We start from the raw sequence: 21,172 nt of genomic DNA, 5'->3' as shown, positions 1-21,172 counted from the left end.
CTGGAATCAGTGTTAGCAAAGTGGTGATATCAGGGACCACGGGAAATTGTGGAATCACGATTTTATTCACCTCTCTCAAATCGATTATGAAACGGTACACAGGAGGTTTAGATGGATCAGTGCGTTTTAAAATTGGTAGTACAGGACTATTACACACATTTCCTCGAGTTTCTTCAACTACATCCTTTTTGATCAGGTCGTGTACAATCGCTAATAGCGCCTGTTCTCCCTCAATGGAGATACGATACTGTGGTATACGTGGCAGTCGCACATTTGGTTTCAGCTTGATCATATAGGGTGGGATGTCCAAGAGACCCACGTCATTGGGACCTGTGGCCCATAGAGACGCAGGAAGGGAGCTCAATTCCGGTGGGAGTTTATCGATCGACAAGTACATAGGAGAGATTACTCTTCGACCTAATGTAAGCTCCACTCCTTCAGGGGAGCAGTACAATGTCGCATATAACCGTTTTAACAAATCCAAGCCCAAAAGATTCTCACCACAACCAGTAGATAGAATCAATGGAGCCTCCAACTCACCAGGACCGATAGTGAGGGGCAAAGGGCTGGAGACAGGATTTCTAACCGGGGCGCCAGAGAATCCAACGGAAACATTTGTTAAGCCAGACAAAGGTGCGCCAGGGAGTTTCGAATGCATGATGGAACTTTTCGTTGCACCAGTGTCTAACAGAAAAGGCTCGACTACGCCAGATGTAGCAACTGCGACGTAAGGCCCGCTCTGATCAACCGGAACTGATACTACTCCCTCTCTTTGTCGGTGGCTGTCCTAGTAATGATCGTTTGCAACAGTCTCATGTTCAACGTAGTAATCGTCCACATGATATTGTGTAGATCTAACTGACCCCGCATTTCGCTGGTCAAAACAATTATTTGTATCTGATGAATTCTGAGGGCGATCGTTCTGATTGTGAATGGTACCGTGGCCTCTACCTCGAGATGCCTGCTGAGGACCACCACGGCTTCCTCGTGATGACACACCATTCAGACGGTCACGCAAAGCGGGACAGTCGTATTTTATATGTCCCTCTCTTCTACAATATGCACATTGGTTATACCCAAGCATAGATGTAAACTCAGAGGAGTCAGGACGTGACTGTATTCTGGAGGATTGTGATTGTGGTCTATATTGCTGTTGTAAATCAGTGTGATTTGAACGCGGAGGATACGCTTGCTGCAACAAAACCTTCGTTTTCAGCTCCTTCGTTTTCTTATCTACACGATCACTTTCTTCTTTTTCCCTATTCTCATAATATTGAGCCGTCGCTAATATCTGTGCCGTGGTTGAAACAGCCCATGCACTTTCTGAATTTTTCAATTTGTTGCATAGTTCTGGCAACAAATTCAACACGAATTTGTCAACAAACAACCGTTGGCCTCCCTCAGTGCCCATATCCTGACCACTATGATCGACAAATGCCTCTTCGAATCTAGTAAAGAAATCGGAGACACTCTCGTCCTTCTTCTGCTTACAAGCTGCTAATTTATCCCAGTTTACCCTCATCGCCGGCATAAGCGTTTTCATGAACGTAATTATTCTCTGGGGCAGATCCGAAATTACCTGCTCTGGCTTAGCCCCACCAACTTGTCGGCCATCAGCCGCTATTATTGCAGCCCAATCGCCGCCTAACTCATTCGCATGATTTTCCTGATGAATTTTCGCCCAAACGGGCTGTGGTACAACATTTCCGAACAGCATGTCGATGTCGGCAAGGTTCATAATAGTAGCATCTACTAATTGAGACAACTCCTTGTAGTAACCCGCCGGATTCTTGCGTGGATCAGGTAAGGACTGTTTGACTTGTAAGACTTCTGATCGCTTCCATGGGAGGTGTATCCAAACTCTTTGGAAATGCGGAGGGATCGGGGGGCAGCACCAGGATCACCTGGCATCCATACTGGCGGAACCTCTCTCATAGGGTACTGACCAGGAGCCGCTTTCCAATTCTCAGAGTCATCATCAAACGCCACTCGAGAATGCACTGTCGACCTATGGGCTAACAGTCGCTCTAAGGCACGTCGTACATCTCCACCTACAATCATACCGCTCGAAAATTGACTCTGAAGTTCAATCATATCGGGCGGTACGTTATCTAAATTGTTATTATACCATTCTTCCCTCAAAAAGTTACACATTTCTTCGAACACGAATCTCTGTGTAGGCTCATTAAACTGAGAAAACGTCTCGAAAACCATGCGTGGAGGGTAGTTGGCAGGATGTCTTATCCACCTATGTGCCATTGTCACTAGCGTCTCTTTTTCCCTCCCACTAGGGATCTGACTCCGTCTTTGGGGAGTTTCAGAAGTATCGGATGGAAATAACTGACCAGAAAGCGGTGAATAAAGGGTAGCAACAGTGTTAGGGATACGATTACGAACAGAAGGAGAAAGGAGAGCAGGAGCCACAACGTTTGAAGTGAAGGCAGACACAGCAGAAGCAGGCAAGGTAGTCAGAGTGGCAGGGACAAGAGGCAGAGAGGGTACAGTCAAAGGAGCAGTAGGAATAGAGACAGGTGGTGCGACAAACGTGGGACCAACAACGGGCTGACCCGCAGCCGCCGGAACAACAGGAGGGACAACCGGAGGAACAACAGGCGGAACTATAGGAGGAACTACAGGGGCCGTAGCACCCTGTGCATAAGGAGGTGGCGATTTCATCAAATACGCTAACAGGGGATCCTCCTTCGAATCCTCTTCTTTCTTATCCTGACTAGTTGGAAAAACCGGATAACATTTGTCTATCCTCATATGATGTAGTCTAGTGGAAACTTCTATTTCTTTTTCTTCTTTATCTCGCTGACATTGTTGTACAACTTGCATTATCGGAACGAATCCTTCTCTTCGATCCTTTTTAAGCTGTTTGATTTCTTTCTGCTTGGCCTCTTTACGCCACAACCGAAAAGAATCAAACATAGCTGGTCTAGCTTTCCTTTTGAATAATTTAGCTTCAAGATTATCTAAAATCGTAAGTTCAAAACTTCCATGCGGTGGCCAACTAAGGACACCATCTTTTTTCGTGTAACGGACCCAATATTTATTATAAATAATAGGACCCACACCATGTCGACTATAGAGCTCATATATCGGAGTTCCAACTGGAGGTATCGGACACGAGTCCTCCAACCGGGAATCCTTGTTGCAACATTTAAAGAGACCAAGAAATCCACTATGGCTAGGCATCGTGCACACTAACCTAGTATCAAACTTCAAGGGTTACCGAAGCACTAATCCTTCGTGGAACACAAAACCCTCGGTTTTTGGCAATTGCAATTGTCAAATAAAAACTAAGGACCAACAACTAAGAACCACAAATGCAATGGAACCATGCAAACAACAAAGCTTCAACAAGCTGAAACAACAACTAAGGACTGGGAGCGACCCACAAATACTTAACTGAGAGCTTCAATGGCGTCACCAGGAAGGCCCGTCTATCGTCTCGCTGTACGAAAGGTCTACGCCAGGCGTCGAAAACAGGTCGACAGTCAGGGCATCGGTCCGTCACAGCCGTCAGGAGGCGGGAATCTTCGCGGGAAAAATCTTCGGACCACTTATTTCGACAACAGGATCGATGAAGCGGGGTGCACCTTTTCCTCGGAGATTTCACACGAAGTTCCTCACAATCGTCAGGCTTTGGACCGGTACCGCCGATGTCGCCCCGCGTTGGGTGCCAACTGAAGGACTGGGACTATTTAAGGCCCAGCGGTGCCAGGGAACAACACCTAAAACCTTCGTGGGATACCTGTTCTGGCGCACTAAAGACAGAGACACGGGAGACTTCCTTCGGCGTCAAAGATCAGCGTTTATTACTGCAGGGATGCAAAAGTCATGGGAAGTACAACAGAGTGTAGGTTCCAAGAGTCTGCTTCAAATTGTGTTTGTGGTTCGCTCTCTTTTATACAAGATCTTGTCATTGCACAATATGTAAGCAAAAGGTTACAGCTCAGTTCCCACACTAAAATTCAAAAGGATCGCTTTCATGTATTCAGAACCCCGGAACATAATTACATTAACATCACCAGTTCCAACTGTAAAAGCACATCTTCCCATCATTAGGTACATTCCACTTGAGTTGTAAATGAGCAAGAGTAAAGAGACAAGAACAGCTGCTAGGAAGTCAGGCACACCTAAAGAAAAGAGTGTGGGGGTAATATTGGAAACATGATCATAGGATCAAAGAGCTTGATCTCAGCACGTGCATGGCTGAAACAATAGGCCGGTACGACAAGATTACCCTCAAGCTGAGCCATTTGCCTCTGCAGTGTCATTCCTCCGGTCATAAAGACGCATGAAAGGAATATGCGTCTTCCGTATGGCTTGGGAACTAACAGGTCACGAAGCGGACAGTTGCCTGTTCACTGACTACGTGAGGGCAAGAAACAAAATGGATGCCGTATCCGAAATGGAACCCAAGGGTTCAGATGTAGAAACACGTAAATGAGGCGAACCATGCCAGGTAGTGTAGTGAAAACGCGTACACTTACCGAACTCGCCATTTACGGTTCATAGATACCAAACTCGTCCATATTCGGCAATGCCCAAAACACCGTAACGATTTTCACGGAACCTCAGCGGGCAGGCGGGGGAGTTGGGGAATAGGGGAGTTATGTCTATATTACGGTTTCAAGGGGGAATGTGGCTGCTTGTGTGATTGGATGTTGGGCGGTGTGGCGTGGTTTTGTTTATTGGTGTGTCCGGATCTCGTGCCGAGCCTACAAGATACAAAAGATGGCTGACGCAACATTTAAACTCCTGGCTTGGAATGTCAGGGGACTGATGCAACTTGAGAAACAGCGAAGAGTGTATGCGTACCTCAAACGATATCATGTCTCCATGGCCTTTTTGCTGGAAATGCATGTTTGGGGGGACTGCATTACCAGTTTGCGTAGACCCTGGAGGGAACAATTGTTCGATACGTCATATTCAGATTATGCACAGGGCATCATGATATGGGTGGCTTCGGGGGTAGTGTTCCAGTATAGGGGACATGTGCAGGACCCTAAGGGTAGATTTGTTGTTTTGACTGGAGTCCTGGAAAGGCGGAAGGTCTGCTTTGCGAATGTCTAGGCTCCTATTGTTGACTGTCCATCCTTCTTCACCCGCGTGGCGACGGCCACTGCTGTATTTCTGACCACTGACATGATACTGCGGGCGATTGTAATTGTGTAATTAACTGGTTGTTAGATCACAAGCCCCCACGGGAAAAAACAAAACCCCCAATGACTGACCAACTGAAGGGATTGATTCAGGGCCTCGGCCTAGTGGATGCGTGGAGGGAGGGACATCCAAGCTACAGACTATTCTTATTATACATAGGCGACCAGTACTTATAGTAGGCTGGACAATTGCTTTCTTACAATGGGGATTGCTTCACAAGTCTGAGAGGCAGCGTATCTAGCGTGATATATATCTGATCATTCCCCATTCCTAGTTTGCCTGCTGAGGGGACGTGTAGGCTATGGCGTTTGTGAGTCGGTGACGGACCCACCATTTGTGGCTGCGGTGCGGGAGGAGCTTATGCATTATTTCTGGGAGATCTGGGGAAGTTCAAGCAGCAGGGCATATGACTGGGATGCAATGAAGGTCGTACTCAGGGGGGTGCGCTTACACACTACATACAGGGGGAAAAAAAGTTGGTCTGTAACTTAGAAAAAAATATGGGCAGACTCTCTGACCCGGAGGGGGCGGTCTTGATACAACCCCAGAAGCTTGAACAATGGAGGCGCATACGTAGTGCTCTATTAGATGACTGGCGAAGGTTGAAAAAGTATACGTTCGCTGCATATCGGCTGAGATTACATGACGAGCGGGGACTAGACAGGAGCCATTTTGGTATGACTGCTGAAGCAGCAGGAGTCCTGTGAGCCTATTTTGGCCTTACAAAATAGAGGAGGTACAGTAGTTAACTCCCAGGTGTCTATAAATGAGGTGTTCAAAGTTCATCTTGAAAGGGAGCATGCAAAAAGAGAACCAGATCCAATGACATGGGCATGGACTTGCTGGCAGGTTTGAAAGTCCCTAGGTTGGGGGAAGAAGAGAGGCAATCACTCGACGTGGACATAACCAAAGAGGAGATCCTAGCATCATTGAGACGTCAGAAAATGACAAAAAGGCAAGGGGGAGATGGCCTTCTGGCCAAAGTTTACCATAAATATTCTGATGTGATGCTTGATAGGCTACTGGAGGTATACCTGGAGGCACACCAATGTGGACGCCTCCCAGATGCTATGCGTGAGGCTCTAGTGGTGCTGGTGCCAAAACCAGGCAAGTTACTCATGGAAGCGACATCTTATAGACCGCTCTCCCAATTAAATGTGGACATGGAAATACTGAGTGGTCTGTTGGCTACCCGTCTGCTCCTGTGTCTATCTGCCCTTATTTATGAGGCTCAGTGCAGGTTCATTCCAAAGAGGAGCACCATGTATAATATGGATAGACAATTTCATGTTATCCATGCCCCTAGTCTACGGGATGGCTCCTATGCGCTAGAGTCCCTTGACATCGAGCAGGCGTTCAATACAATTGCATGGGAATATCTCTGGCAGGTCTTGGACAGAATGGATTTGGACCTAAATACGTTTCATGGCTCAAGTTACTTTACACTGATCCCGTGGCCAGGGTTCGGACGGGTGGTTTGGATTCTGTGGGGTTCCAACTACATCGCCGCATTGGGGAGAGGAGTTGGCCTAACAGCTAGGGCGCTCGACCTCGGACCTGGGGATTCTGGGTTCGAGTCTCGGTAACGACGCCAAAAACCTCCTGTGATTCTGGGCAAATCACTTAATCTCCCCGTGCCTAAAATGAATGCGTGTCCTCATGTAACATAACTGGTGCTATGTAAAGCGCTCTGATACCTGATTCAGTTCGGGTCTAGTTCACTCTATATAAAACTCTGCAACAAAAAAAAAAAGAAAGGGGTGCCCTCTGTCTCCATTGTTATTCGTGCTGGAGATCGAAATATTGGCAGTGCTGTTACGACAGAGGTTAGGGCCTTGGAGGATCCAGGTAGGTGACAGTACACCTGATCTCACTATATGCGGACAATGCCCTCACTTATGGGGAGGACAGCCATAGTAAAAATGGTGGTGGTGCCACGTTGTCTGTATGATCTATAGGGCACACTACAAAAGATCTCTAGACACTACTTCAAAGATCTAGACAGTCTAATAATAGATCTCGTCTGGGTCACAGAAAAAGAAGAGAATAGGACTGACCATGGTGAAACAAATGTGGGAGCGGGTGGGCATCGAACTTTCAAATCTTGAGCTTTATTATATGGCGGCCCACCTTGAACCTGCAGTCCATTGGCTCAATGAGGAGGATAATTGGGAGAAAAGGCTGCTAAGAGGCTCGTGTGGGAGGCGTACTCTTCCGGAGCTGCTTATGGGTAGTGCACGGATCCAGAGGTCACATCCATTTTTGATCACAGGTGGTGTGCACAGTCCTTCATTGCACACCTTATGCACACGATTTGCTGATCTGGGTATTAAAACCATTTGCAGACATAATGAAACTCATGTCGATACAGAAATGGCAGAAGGGGGTTGTGATGTCCTGTGCGACTTGTATCTTGGGGGCCAGGTCATGAGATTTGGCCCGGTTTTCCTGAGGAGCCACTGCCCTCACAAATGCTGCAGAGGTTGCTAGATCTGACTGGGGGGGGTCAAAGACTCTTAGCTCATATCTGTAGGAACCTACAAGATGACCTACCGGAAAGTACCCCAAAGGCACACAGTACATGGGAAGAGACGCTCAATGAAAAAAGTTAGCTGCAAATTCTTGGCGTTAGGGCTGGTGCTGGCTACAAGGCGGATCGGCATTAAATGGATGAACTCCCACCCACCCAGATGTGCCGAATGGTTGCGGGATGTGTCTGAATGGGCATTGGCTGAAGAGGTTAGAATGAAACGTGAGTCGGGAAGAACGATTGGAAGACAATTTGGCAGCATGGAGACGAATGCTATTAGACCTGCGGAATGATGGAGCGCAGATGGGAGGACACAACAAGGAGGTATAAAAAAAACTTACCAATCGTCACAAGTAGTGAGTCACGATTAGCAAAATAAATACTGGGATACTATGCCCCAAAGAGGCACAGAGACTACGGACACGAAAGTAATAGATTTAGTTACATGTTTCCGCAGCACTGAAGAGACCTGCGACATTGGCTGCATGCTTTATATCAATAGATGTCGAGGGTTTAACTACATCATCACAACATGAGCAGCTAGAGGTGTGGAGAATATATGTTCAAATCTGCAAAGAAATCAACCTGTGTTTCTGTGCATCTCTTACAGAGATAATGATGGTTGTAAAATATACTATATTGAGAAACCAATAAAAAAAACATTAAAAAAACCACGAGAACAATAACAAAGGTTATGGAGTGACATATAGGATGAACGCGTAGTGTACATAACAAAGAGACCATATACAAACGGGTGTGTACTTAGTACAGCAGGCTGAATGTTTTGAAATGATCGCATCCTTTCCTGGATGAGAAATGTTGGTGTTTATGTGGCTTGGAAAGGAATGAAGCACATATGGGGTGTGAGAGTCCTAAAAGAAAGATTCTGTAAGGAATGGTGAGCAATAGAAGGAACACACTCGGCTGTCGGATACTGGCTGACGCGGCAGTGATTCCGAAGGACCCGAGAACCCTGGGTATAATGAACAATGAGGAGATTATCACAACACATGCTGGCTGCCGACAAGCAACCAATCACAGCCCATTGGAACAAGGTGGTCTCTACGGACTGACCGGACGGGGCACCTATGGACATTGATAGCTCTGGGGATACTCACATATGATCTACTAGATGAAAGGCGTCAATTTGAAACTTCTTGCAAGCCGCTGATGCTCCTTGTCTTGTCCAAGACCACCACCAGCTCTCTAGTTGTTATGTGTCCCTTGAAGGAACTTTTTTTTAGGGATGGAAAGGGGTGGGGGGGCAGAGGTAGAGATTTTGAACTTGATTTGGAAATGTGTTTTTACTGTTTTGGATTGTTAAATCCTGTCAAATGTATCTTACATTACGTTGAAAAAATAATAAAAAGTTGTTAAAAAACATTTTAGTGGGTGGGTGACTGCGTGAGCTGGTAGGGAGGGTATATTACAACACAGGTATGCAGTTCCTAGAGAGAGAGTAAACTGGAAAAGAAGAGGACAGGTTGGTGTAGGTTAATGTCTGAAAAGGGGGAGAAGGTGTCTCCCACTTTAGGAACTGAGGCCCTCACACACCCGGGTGGGTGTCATGCTTCTTCATAGGGCATGCTTCTCATCATGCCGGCACTGCAATGCCTGGCGGGCACCCTATGAGGGGCTCTACGTCGGAGATCTTTTATTCCGAATGCCATTAGGTGTGGTGCTGGTACAGGGCCTTGTGGTGTAGACGAGTGTCGAAAGTGTGGGTAGAAATAATAAAATGGGATGAGGTGGTACTCAAAATTAATTTTAATCAGCGAGTCCACTAATAATAATAAAATGGGATGAGGTGGTACTCAAAATTAATTTTAATCAGCGAGTCCACTAATCTCAGTTAAAAACGATATTGGCGATCTGCTGATGTAATGTTCAGCAGCGGCTGAAGTCCAGAGAGCAACATATTTCTTGCCTCGGTTGTCCCAGGATCAAATGGCAATTCTTCAGGACCAAAGATGTGAAATATATTCTCTACACAGTGGTTGGTTTCCTTAATTAGTATCCAGGGTAGACCAAACACACAAATAATCCAACAGTGAGGTACCTGGTTTGATATAGACCAACACAACTGGGAGGGGGGGGGAGAATATCACCTGCAGCATCAAATGCTGGCAGAGGGAGTGTTAAGAATTACCTAACTTTGGTTGTGTTGTGGCCTATTAGCTGATCAACCTACCATCACCTCACCGGTCCGGCAGAGTGTTAGGGAGGGTGCCAGCGGCTCCTATAAGGGGTTATTTTGGCTATCTCTGAGCTACGTACAATGGAAGAAAACAAATGCAAAATCAGAGCAGTATTTGAGAAAGTGATTGTACCCTTTAACCGGCCTTCTAGCTTCCCATGATGGAAATGAAGGATACTGGCGCGACGCGGCTCATTTTAGACGAGGCTTCCCCAACGAGTGGCTCCTGAGCTGCGGTAACTCTACAGTCACCTAGATGTTCCTAGATGATTTTGAGATTGGATGAATAGGAAAAGACCATCTTTGCCCAGTAACGCTGAGGCATTTTTAGGTGAATCTGCATGCAATCAAATGTACACCATAAAATGTCATTCATACAATGAAACGTTACTAAGTGAAATGAACGCAATTAATACACAAAGAGACCTGCAGAGTTACAATTCCTCCCTAGATGTGCTCACTGGTGGGTCAGTAAAATGCGATGACTTATGAAAGTCTGCCAACATTACAGTATATATATGTTATTTATTTCAAATAGGTTTATTTGGATATTACCATAAATGCCACAAACAGATCCAGTAACACATTTATCACAGCACAAACAGCTAACTACATATAGTGCATCAAATTCTTAAACATATCAATAATATTCATGAAAGAAATACAAGAAGTTAGATTTTAGATTTAGTAATTGTTTCAAATGATCTTATTGACAAAAGATTGTTGCTCTTTACAAAGGTCCAAAGTGTGTTTCCCGCAATCCCTTTCTTAGGGCATTAAAGCAATATATGATCCTAGGATTCTCTAACACTGTCACAGCAGACCCAATGTTTCCTACCTTGAGATGCAAGCGCTCCTTTCATCGGGGATGGATGCGTGAGGGATATAAATAAGAACGCAGGCTCTCTCATCTTTTTCCTCTCAGTGGTACCCGATGCGTAAACCGTAATCACTCTCACAGGCACCATTTGTTTATTACCCTCTACAAAGCCATAACATTTTAGTAATTCTTGCTTCCTTGGGACCTCTTCTTATGTTATTCATTGCTAGGATTTCCTTATTTTGAAACTTTTCAATCCGCGGCCGGCTATTCTTATGAGAGGTCATTATGACTTTAACTTACTATCGCTAGTATATTTCCAGACTGGGTGCAATAAGTACCTTCTCAAATACGTATCACACCTCTGATATATTTACTGGAAAGTTGCCATTGGCAATGGGAAACATAGGTACGATCAAGACTGTTATGGCATTATTGCTAACAAATATGACCTTCGTAATATCCCCCTCGGAGGATCGAGCCCATATGGGGAAGAGAGGAAACTTTTCTTTATTTTTTTTGTATTAAACCAATTGATGCAGTACAATCCTTCGCAGGATCCAATCCACCGAAAGGAGTTTGTTCGCTTCTCTTATAGCTCCACAACACTTTTATTTAATATTTATCACTGTAATACTACTCAAGGTTTAGCAACTTTTATGTCATATTCTTTTTCAATGCTGTACTACTTTGGTTTTCTATCTTTTTTTCTTGCAAATCAAGCAATCATTTTGGCCAAACGAAGAAAAGAAGTAAAACTTTGTCTAAGAACAGAGGTGGATATAGCTGCTCCTGAGTGGCCCCAGTTTGTGGGAGAACCTCTTCTTAAAAATGTAGGACACTGCAGTTTATTGTTGTACATCATATCTCGTTTTGTCGGATCTTTTCTGCACATTCTACTCGAATCCATCTTCTTACACCCTAACAAACACAGACATAAATGTCTTGGCAAGATCGCGCTTTGTTGCAGCACTGGTCATATCTGCAAATGTTTCGTCATTAACTTCTCATATTTTGGGTTCTTCACGGTGCTGCACTGTGCCAAAGACAGCATTTCTCTATGGTCTGGACGTGGCCACATCTTCGCCTACTCATTCGTCGTGTTTCGTAGGTATCCATAAATGGCTTTGCATACAATGGTCATGTGAGATTTATTTTCCAGCGTGTGCAACACCTTGAGGCTTTCTGTGCAAAGAGCAGAGTAATGAACGGGCAGTGGGACTTCTAGAACTGTAGGCGTATTGTAGACTTTTTAGGTCTCACCTAGGCAGCGCTTGTGCTGCCTTTACGAGACATGCTGTATTCAGGATATGTGCTACGCAAACTGATGGACGGAATGCTGAATAAATCATACATTCACCCTCAGTCAACAGATCTGGGTTAAATCCATCATTCATTTGCTCACCATGCCACCCCAGTTTAAACCCAACCATATGCAAATCAGTCTGACCCTGTGCCTCATGGGAACAGTCCAGACCGAACTGCCATGCCAGGTCCTCCCTGGACCCGAAACAAGCATCCTAGGTCCGGTTTCTGGGTATTGCCCTTCATCAGCCAAGCTAGCTTGAATCCAGTGGCACAGTGAGCAAGGGACCCACGTCTAGGCATACCCATTCCACATAGGGTGAAAAGTGCTACGCAAACAATTGATAGACTGTTCCCACTGGGCGCCGGGTCAAGACTGATTTGCATATGGCTGGGTCCAAACTGGAATGGCATGGTGAGCAAAAAAACGAAAGATTTAGGCCCAGATCTTTGTACTGGGGTGAATATATGACATTGTTCTGCATTCTGTCCATCATTTTGTATTCAGGATATGGGCATTAAGCGCTGTCCACTTTATGGCCTTTTTTTTTTTAGTTGGCTCCTGTTACTGTCTTTTGTAAATGGTGGTATTCATTGGATAATAGGAGTAGCAGTCCCTCCTTAGTACCGCCTTTTCTGTTACTGTAGCATCCCATAAGGACTGCCTCATTACATGTCCTGTTACTCGTTATGTTATTTATTAGTTTCAGTGCACTCTTTTCTCCTTTTTGCTTCTTTACGCTCAGGAACTGCACACAGCCACGCTTGCTCATTCTCCCAGATTGCGGCCGACTCCTCCTCCCCGTTCACACCCTCTCTTCGGCTGTAGATGCCTCCTTCCTTCTTTTTTAACGGCAGGGCTATCAATACGCTTATGTGTATGATTTACACTTGTTTACATTTGTGACATATGGCCACTCTAGGTGCCTCTCTTCACTTCAACTGCAAACCCTTTGCGGCGGAGCACGCATGTACGACGGGCAGGACAGCCGTGCCACGGAAACATTATGTGACTCAGGACCTCCCAGCGCCATGCTGGCTTTAACTTTTACTATGGCGGCTACACGCCTCGCCGAACAAAACTTCTTTTTTTTTAACCAGCATGGCACGTCTTGCACCTTTCTCTATGCCAGACTTGCCGTATTTTTCATTATTTAGCATACGGGAAGCAACAAATTCCCTCAATGTACTAGTTAGTAAAGCAAATATTGACCCTCTTCTGTATACTGGTGTTTTGACCTGTGACCGAGCGTTCCGTTATGCCCTCTGCATTGAGCGGTTTTTAATTGCTCTTCCTAAATTGCTGTCTAAACTGTTGAATTACCCTCTGACGGAAAGTCAGACTAACAAGGGCTGCGTCAGGACTCGTGACCATTATACGTTCACCTCAGAGCAAACGACCCCATAGCACCCAAGGAGACGTTTCCAACGTCACCACCGCGGCATTGTCAACCTAACTCGCTACCGACTCAAGACTGAATACAGTTTATTATATAGCGCACTCTGCTGAGTTGGGTGTGTTAAATGTCAAGGCACCACTCGTATTTAGTGAAGGTAGGCTGCACTGAGTGCTTGGTTATAGAATCTACAGAAATGCATCAAAATGAGGTTTCAGGGCCAGAGCTTTGTGTAAAAGCAGGGGCCCTCGAATGCCAGGGTATACTCGCGTTAGAACGATGGAATCGCTTTGAAGTAAAATGGTGAGCCAGAGTCACTGTTTTACAGTGACGCAAATAATAACATAGGGATACTTGTAATTTTACTGAGTAGATTACATATGATAAACATACATTTATAATTTGTATTTATTAATGCAATTTTGTTATTTTAAAACAGATGTTTATCGGCTGTTTCCTTTCACAAAATCTATGCAGTTACAAATAGCTATCCTGTTTGCGTGTGTGAGGGTGTAGTTATGTCACCGGGGCGTGGCTGTCTGAATCCTTTTCCTGTGTTGGTACTTCGTTTAGCCCGCCTCCTTAACGAGCGGATATAAAGACCGGCGGGTCGGCTCGAGATCCTTCAGCCTATAGCAGAAGAAGAATAAGCATTTGCGATGCAATAGGTCTCACATTACTGAAAGTTTGAGCTACTGGCGTTGCAAATATTAATGCAACACCAACAGATCAAACTTTCAGTAATGCATCACCCAGTGCAGTGGTTCCCAAAGTTTTGGCTCCTGAGGACCCCCATTGAATCAGCACTGGAAGCCGGGGACCCCCTAGCAATCTGTATAATTTAAATTTTAAACAGTAATCCGAAAAAAATAAACACAGGTGTGAACACAAAACAAATAGTCGAATTACTAAGGATTTTAGTAATTTATATTGAAAGAATCTGCAAAAAATGAAAAACTTTATTGCGAAGGTTGGTGCTGCATCTCCATGACTAACTTTTAAATGGTTGGTTTTATTTCACACTACGTGGCTCCTGCTCCTGCCAGGGCCAGACTGGAAACCCAAAGCAGCCCTAGCAAATGTTTTCAGACCAGTCCCCACAGGGTGCACACCAAGTGCAGTGAGTGAGTCGAACCACTACAAAGGGGACTTTGGAAGGCTCTCCCCCACGACAATTTAGGAAACAATAGTGCATTCTACAACCCATTTATCATTATATATTGAATTGTATTAGCTTTAAAAGAATAGTAAATGATGACTTTACTATGCACGAGGATACGATAATCTTTGTTTGGGTTCTTCAGTGATTCCCTTTTAATCACACTCCAACAGTGCCTCTCGTCTCTCCATAGCCCCTCTGTCACATGTATTTCATTTGTTTTATAGCATCTCTCATGCCATTGTAGGATGTCAGAGCACTTTACAACACACACACATATAGGGCAGATTTACCTTGCTCAACCTGTGCGTCACAAAAAGTGACGCTCCGGCGGCGCATTTTAGTGCCCCATATTTATAAGAACAGGAAAAGCCAGCCTGCGTGACTTTTCCTGTTAATATAAATATGGCCACTTTGCACACAGGACTTTGCATGAAAGGTGCGTTTCATGGGTTTTGCTGTGAATGTTCCCAAGCAACACCCATGAAACCAGACACATTTACAGATTTACGAGAAATCATGAATCTGGAAATGCGTCCGAATGCTACACCTCCCCAAGGGAGGCGTAGGGAGGTGCAACAAGAAGAAATTTATTAATTTCTCCTCTTTGTTTAGGAAGATGAAATCCCCTTTAGTGATTGTTCATGTGCAGAAAGGAAATCCGACCTGAACATAAACAATCTCCCCACAACGCAGGCATCCTTGCACCATGGTACAAGGGTGCCTGTGCCGGCGCATGGCAGCAGTTTGTGCACCAGCGCAGGGAGAGCACTGAGATGCAACATACTATGGTAAATATGTTGCATCCCTGTGCTTTGAAAGTGACTGAGTGCAGCACAGCCAAATGGCTTGCAGCACTCACGGAGTCACTTTCCTAGTAAATCTGCCCCATAGAGACAATGAATCATACATGTAATAACATAAGGCAAAGGTAGTTGTAGGATTCGCATCATTCATACTGGTAGTCATAACACAGTGTTTAGCATTGACTTTAACAATGACACTTTATTTCCATTCAAATAAACCTTTTTAGCAGCATCGGGATAATGAAAGACTGGGAAGAAACTTAAGTTACTATCTTGTACCATGCAGTTTGCAAACATCTTTTGGATGCCAGTTTATACGTCTCTGTGCTAGATCACAATTGTCACTTATAAACTGCACAGTAACTAAAGAATCTCTGTGACAAAAGCAGTAACCCATTGACCTGTGCAGATCAAACACTGTTAAAAAAATAAATACAGGCACACTTTCTTTGCAAGAGGCATATTAACCCTCTGTGCTACATTAAATAAGTCAAGCTGCCACTGGACAAAACTCATCTCTCTCCAGCAGGACCATTAATCACTGGTGGTTTCTTGGTCTTGACACTTTTATTGTTGCTCGAAAACTTTTAATTATACTTGGAACATTTGCAGTGCTTTTAAAACTGCTGCCTGCGGACCCCCTGGGAATGTGTCACGGACCCCTAGGGGTCCGCGGACCACAGTTTGGGAAACACTGACCTAGTGCATTGCAACTGCTTCTTCTCTTACTACTTGCTGGAAGTGAACTCATTCAGCTCCTCTGCATAATCTTATTCCAACTCTTTTGCCTGAAAGAAGCTGTGTGTGTGTGTGTCCCAATAGAATTTCAAAGCCTTTTTTTGTAATAATCCCATTGTGTGCCCATTGTTATGAGTCATAATGTTAAACTGTGGTCTCCAGAATGACAACGCTAGAAATACAAGGATTGCATTCCAGTAGGTTGTTCCGGGAAGCCCCTCTTACAATCCTAAACTGCATTAATGTAGCAGCGCAACAGAGGCATTCAGTCAGGCCTGCCAAGGGTAAAGCCAACCTGCATCATGAAGGGGTCCTGATGAGAGCTTTGTTAAGTGACTGAAGGACTGGGGAAGGAGGAAGGAAAGTGAAGACAGAAAACTGAAACAAGAGCTGACTGAAGGAAACCGAGGATGAGGGGAGGAATAGGAGAGAGGAGGCAGATCATGGTAGTAGAATGGGAATCAAAAAAGAAGTATAACTGTGTATAGAAAAAGAAGATAAGAGGGACAAAATGTGTGAAAGAGTGGAGAAGACCAAAGGAGAAGAAACAGACAATAATGTCTTCATGAGAGGAAACAGTCGAGATATGCTACTATTTCTTTAAAGTCTTAGCCAAGAACAGTCGTGCACTGCCATTATTAGCCGCTGGTGTAGGTGTCGATTCACCCGTGTGCATGCTTGTGTGTCCATTCCTGGTAAGGTCAGGTTGTCTCTACCAGGTCCTTATATTGTCTTTTATTTGTGCGCCTGCACCAGTTCGCTTTCCTTTTCTGCTGATCTGGTTCCTCCTGTGCGCCTCCTGAAGGCTCTTTAAGGCTGATGACGGACTACAACTCTGCACATGTTTCTTTCTTTCACAGGCAGGAGTCTTTTTGTGTTCTTATCATGACAGGAATGAACCCCTTCCAGCGTCACTGAATTCTTAAATAATTCTGCATTAATCTCTTACATTTACTGCACATGGTATTTGTAATCCTTACATTATCTCAAGAGCAGCTTCTTTATGAATTCAAACCTGGTCCCCTCGATGGTCATCCTGTTTGAATTCCCTACCAGGTCTCTGGATTAATCCTGTTGCACCTACGAAAACTGGGACTATTCCTGTTACCTTGTTCCACGTTTCATTACATCTCCAAATGTGTCACACTGTGTGTCTTCGCTGTGTGTCATCACTCTTCAATCTGTGCCATCACTTTGTGTCTTCACTGTGTGTAATCACCCTCTTCAATGTGGTCTTCACTGTGTGTCTTCACTGTGTGTCTTCACTCATTACTATGTCTTCACTGTGTGTCATCACTCTTCAATCTGTGCCATCACTTTGTGTCTTCACTGTGTGTAATCACTCTCTTCAATGTGGTCATCACTGTGTGTCTTTACTCATTACTATGTCTTCACTGTGTGTCATCACTCTTCAATGTGTGTTCTTACTGTGTGTAATCACTCTTCAATGTGTGTCTTCACTCTTTACTATGTTATCACTGTATGTCTTGACTGTTGTCACTCTTCAATCTGTCTCGTCACTGTGTGTCTTCTCTATGTTTCTACACTGTGCATCTTTCTGTTCTTAGGAGAGAAAGCCTCAACCATATTATTATTTATGACTTTCTGCTTGAAGGCGAGGTCAGGTTTTTATCAGTTAGGATCCCCAAGTCATTCTTGTGTTTCAGGATCAGGTTGTGTTATGGCCCTCTCTTTTCAAAAGTTTAATTTGTCATAAGCCATCTTAGTAACACTGTCTGTGTGTGAAACTGTGGAGGATGATTTGCGTTTTATGGCGGATCAATGTTGTCCCCCTGTATCTGCATATGAGTGTTTTTCTCCTCTTTTTTTGCTGATGGTCATTTATTTGCAATTGAGATACCAAAGTTCTTCGCACAGTCACTGCTCCAGTATGGTCTTTGTTCAGCTGCATTCACTGCAGTTTTTTGTGCACTGATGGCACACTGAAGCCCTTGCGACACTTGCAGCACATGTACAGTTTTTTTTGGAGCAGGATGGAATTAAGTGCCTCCATGGTGGGTTTTGATTTTGCATACATACAATACCAAGAATGGATCACTTTTCTAGGCATGGCACACTAGGATAATATTCAACATAATCGATTATTGTCCTTTATGATTCGTATATTTAATACATATTTTTTAGAATAATGCATTTTGTATCTTTAGACTAACCTCAGACTATTGTTGGGGGTAGAGCGAAAACCATAGTGGAATAACACCACAGCAGTATATGTTATTGATTTTGCAGCAGATGTCGCAACGTCAATCAATCATTGCACCACAGCTAGAGTTAGGGGTGGGCAACATTTCATTTTGTGGCAGAAGAGTCACTGTTATCATCTTGCTCAGTTTTTATATCCATTTGATACACCGAGTCCCACTGCACACCATTACTCACGTCAGACTTAACAGTGGCAGCGTTCTTCACATCCTCTCTCCATTCTGCTGTGTGTATTCGCCGATGTGCCCTCAGGTTAGATGATTCAGTGAAGCTCTTCCCACATTCAGTGCAGCTGAACGGCTTTTCTCCTGTATGTGTTCGCCGATGATTCCTTAGTTTTGCTGATTCAGAAAAGCCCTTTCCACATGTAACGCACATGTAGGGTTTTTCCCCTGTGTGTGTTCGTTGATGACACTTTAGATGAGAAGACTGATAAAATCTCTTTCCACATTCACTGCATTTGTATGGTTTCTCTCCTGTATGTATTCGCTGGTGAGATCTTAGTTTTGATGAATCAGTAAAGTTTTTTCCACAGTCACTGCAGTTGTATGGTTTTTCACCTGTGTGCAGTCTCAAGTGACATGTTAGGTTTGATGCTCGATTAAACCTCTTTCCACATTCCTTGCATTTATAAGGTTTTTCGACTATGTGGATTTGCTGATGTGTTTTTAGGGTTAATGATTCTGTAAATCCCTGCCCACACTCTTTGCAAATGTATGGTTTATCGCCTGCATGTCTTTGCACATGGTGCTTTAAGGCCAAAGAGTTACTGAAACTCATATCGCATTCGTTGCATATATATATTTTTTCTTCAGTGTGTATTCGCTGATGTATCTTCAGTTTTGATAATTCACGAAAGTCCTTTCCACATTCACTGCACTTGTGTGGTTTTTCTCCTGTTTTTATTTGCTGATGCCTCGTTAGGTTTGATAATCGATTAAAACTCTTTCCACAATCGCTGCACCTGTACGGCTTTTGACCTGTGTGCATTTGATGATGTGCCGTTAAGTGTGATGACTGACTAAAGCTCGCCCCACATTCGATGCACATAAAAGGTTTCTCTCCAGTGTGCGTTCTCTGATGGTTCTTGAGCTGCGACGGGAAGCTGTAGCTCTTCTCACAGTCGCTGCACGCAAATGGTCTTTCTCGTGTGTGCGTTCTATAATGGGTCTTCAGCTGTGCCGGGGAGCTGTAGCTCTTCTCACAGTCGCTGCACTTGTATGGCTTTGCTCTATTGATTGGCTTATCAGGGTTGGGGAGGTTAAAGCAAACATCCAAAGGTGGTGTTTGCTGATCGGCCATCATGTCCGATGAATCATTAAAGCTATTCCTTGCCCATTCAGCTCAGGTCCATGCTGCTTCCAATGTGCAACTGCCAATTAACAATTAAAGTTCAATGGTAATTATAATGCTCTACACACTCGTGCCACACATGGAGTCACAGTTGGGTTTTAAATTCTCAAGTTGAAGTTGGTTTTGGCTGAGAGATGAATGGGCCACTTTGCTCATCCAGGCCATGCGTGGATATTTCTCTGCCTGGAACAAACCAGGACCCCTTTCTTTTCACCTTCAAACATGCGCTGTACCTTTCAGGGTGTTCTCTGCTGCTGTGTAGTGGTCAAGTGGTGTTTACTACGGATTAACACCACAGCGTGAACGGCATTCTTTTAAAAAGAGTAGCTCCTTCATAATCACGTTACACCATGATCTATCTAGGGTGTTCGTGTGGTATGCCAGGGCCTTTCTTTTCTTTTGAATCTGTTTTGTGTGTACTCTGGCCCTGAAGCGTTCAGCTTCTACGGGACTGGTCATGTAACATTTCACGCAAGTGGATCATTTTGTCTCTTGACATTGGTGACCTTGAGTTCTGCCTCTTCTTGTAGATGCCCGATATACATCCAGTTGTCAGCATCCGTCGTTATATATGATCTTCGTAGGCGTTTATAGGCCAGGTCTGCTGGATGGAAATATAACTGAGATCATTAAAAGCGTTTTTAAAAGTATTGTCTGCAGTAGAACAGCAAAGGCGAGAACTTTACACAAGATTACATTTAATAAAATCAAAACTAGAAGCAAGTAACCAGCATGAAACAGGGCAGATGCAATGAGATCTGTTCTGGTCTGAAAGGATAGGTTACTGACCTGTAATCGTTGGTATCGCATGCAGCTATCTGCTGGAATGAACATCGCGCATGAACACATGACATCCTGCCTACATTTTGAGTATTCTGGCAAGCTCTGCAATTGTTATGATTCCATCATTCCGCCTCTAAGGGGTGCTGTACCTGGACCAGCTGCAGCCAGGAATCACCATTAAAAGTCCCTGCATGGCTTCTGATTGCTTCCTGTTTCAGTTGAGGCACTGAAGAAACCTATCTTTGCCTCCATGGACTACAAATCCCAGAATGCGCTGCTAGTACCCCCTGTGAAATACTTTCTATGGGACAAGTTCCTCAACACTGGATTCCCTCTTCGAGACCCTGTAATAAATGGATTTCACTCACACCAGTTATTAGTCCATTGCGGCCAATCCATGTGACAACACCCAGGGCTTGTTGCTGCCGGGAACTACTTATAAGCTGCTGCAGCCTAAAGCTTCTTGTTCCTATTGAAGTTTGATCCTGCGTGTACTGGAAGTCTTGCCTGTTTTCCTGTGTGGGTCCTACCTTGCTTCAGCCACAGTCAGTGTGCTGTTCCTGTGCAGCTTCATACATATTTTCTCCCAGTGTAGCTTGCATTTTGCTTACTACCTTGGATGCCTTTTCTCTGGAACCCGCTTCGTTGGCCATCATTTTGTGGGTTGGGAGAATATTACACCATTGCCG

General features: G+C 44.5%; 1 protein-coding gene across 1 annotated transcript in view; it reads right to left on the bottom strand.

Annotated features, from left to right (window-relative positions):
* LOC144799441 (uncharacterized) overlaps positions 1–21,172 on the bottom strand; it is a 282,889-nt gene that overhangs the window by 223,642 nt on the left and 38,075 nt on the right. Inside the window, 1 exon segment of the mRNA XM_078670744.1 lies at positions 18,573–20,301. Coding sequence (XP_078526870.1) covers positions 18,573–19,652 — 1,080 coding nt within the window. The 5' untranslated portion in view covers positions 19,653–20,301.

Source organism: Lissotriton helveticus, chromosome 12 (assembly GCF_964261635.1).
Source record: "Lissotriton helveticus chromosome 12, aLisHel1.1, whole genome shotgun sequence".
In the NCBI taxonomy this organism is placed as follows: Eukaryota; Metazoa; Chordata; class Amphibia; order Caudata; family Salamandridae; genus Lissotriton; species Lissotriton helveticus.
The sequence above is the reverse complement of the archived record's forward strand: the minus strand, read 5'-3'. Positions and strand labels throughout refer to the sequence as shown.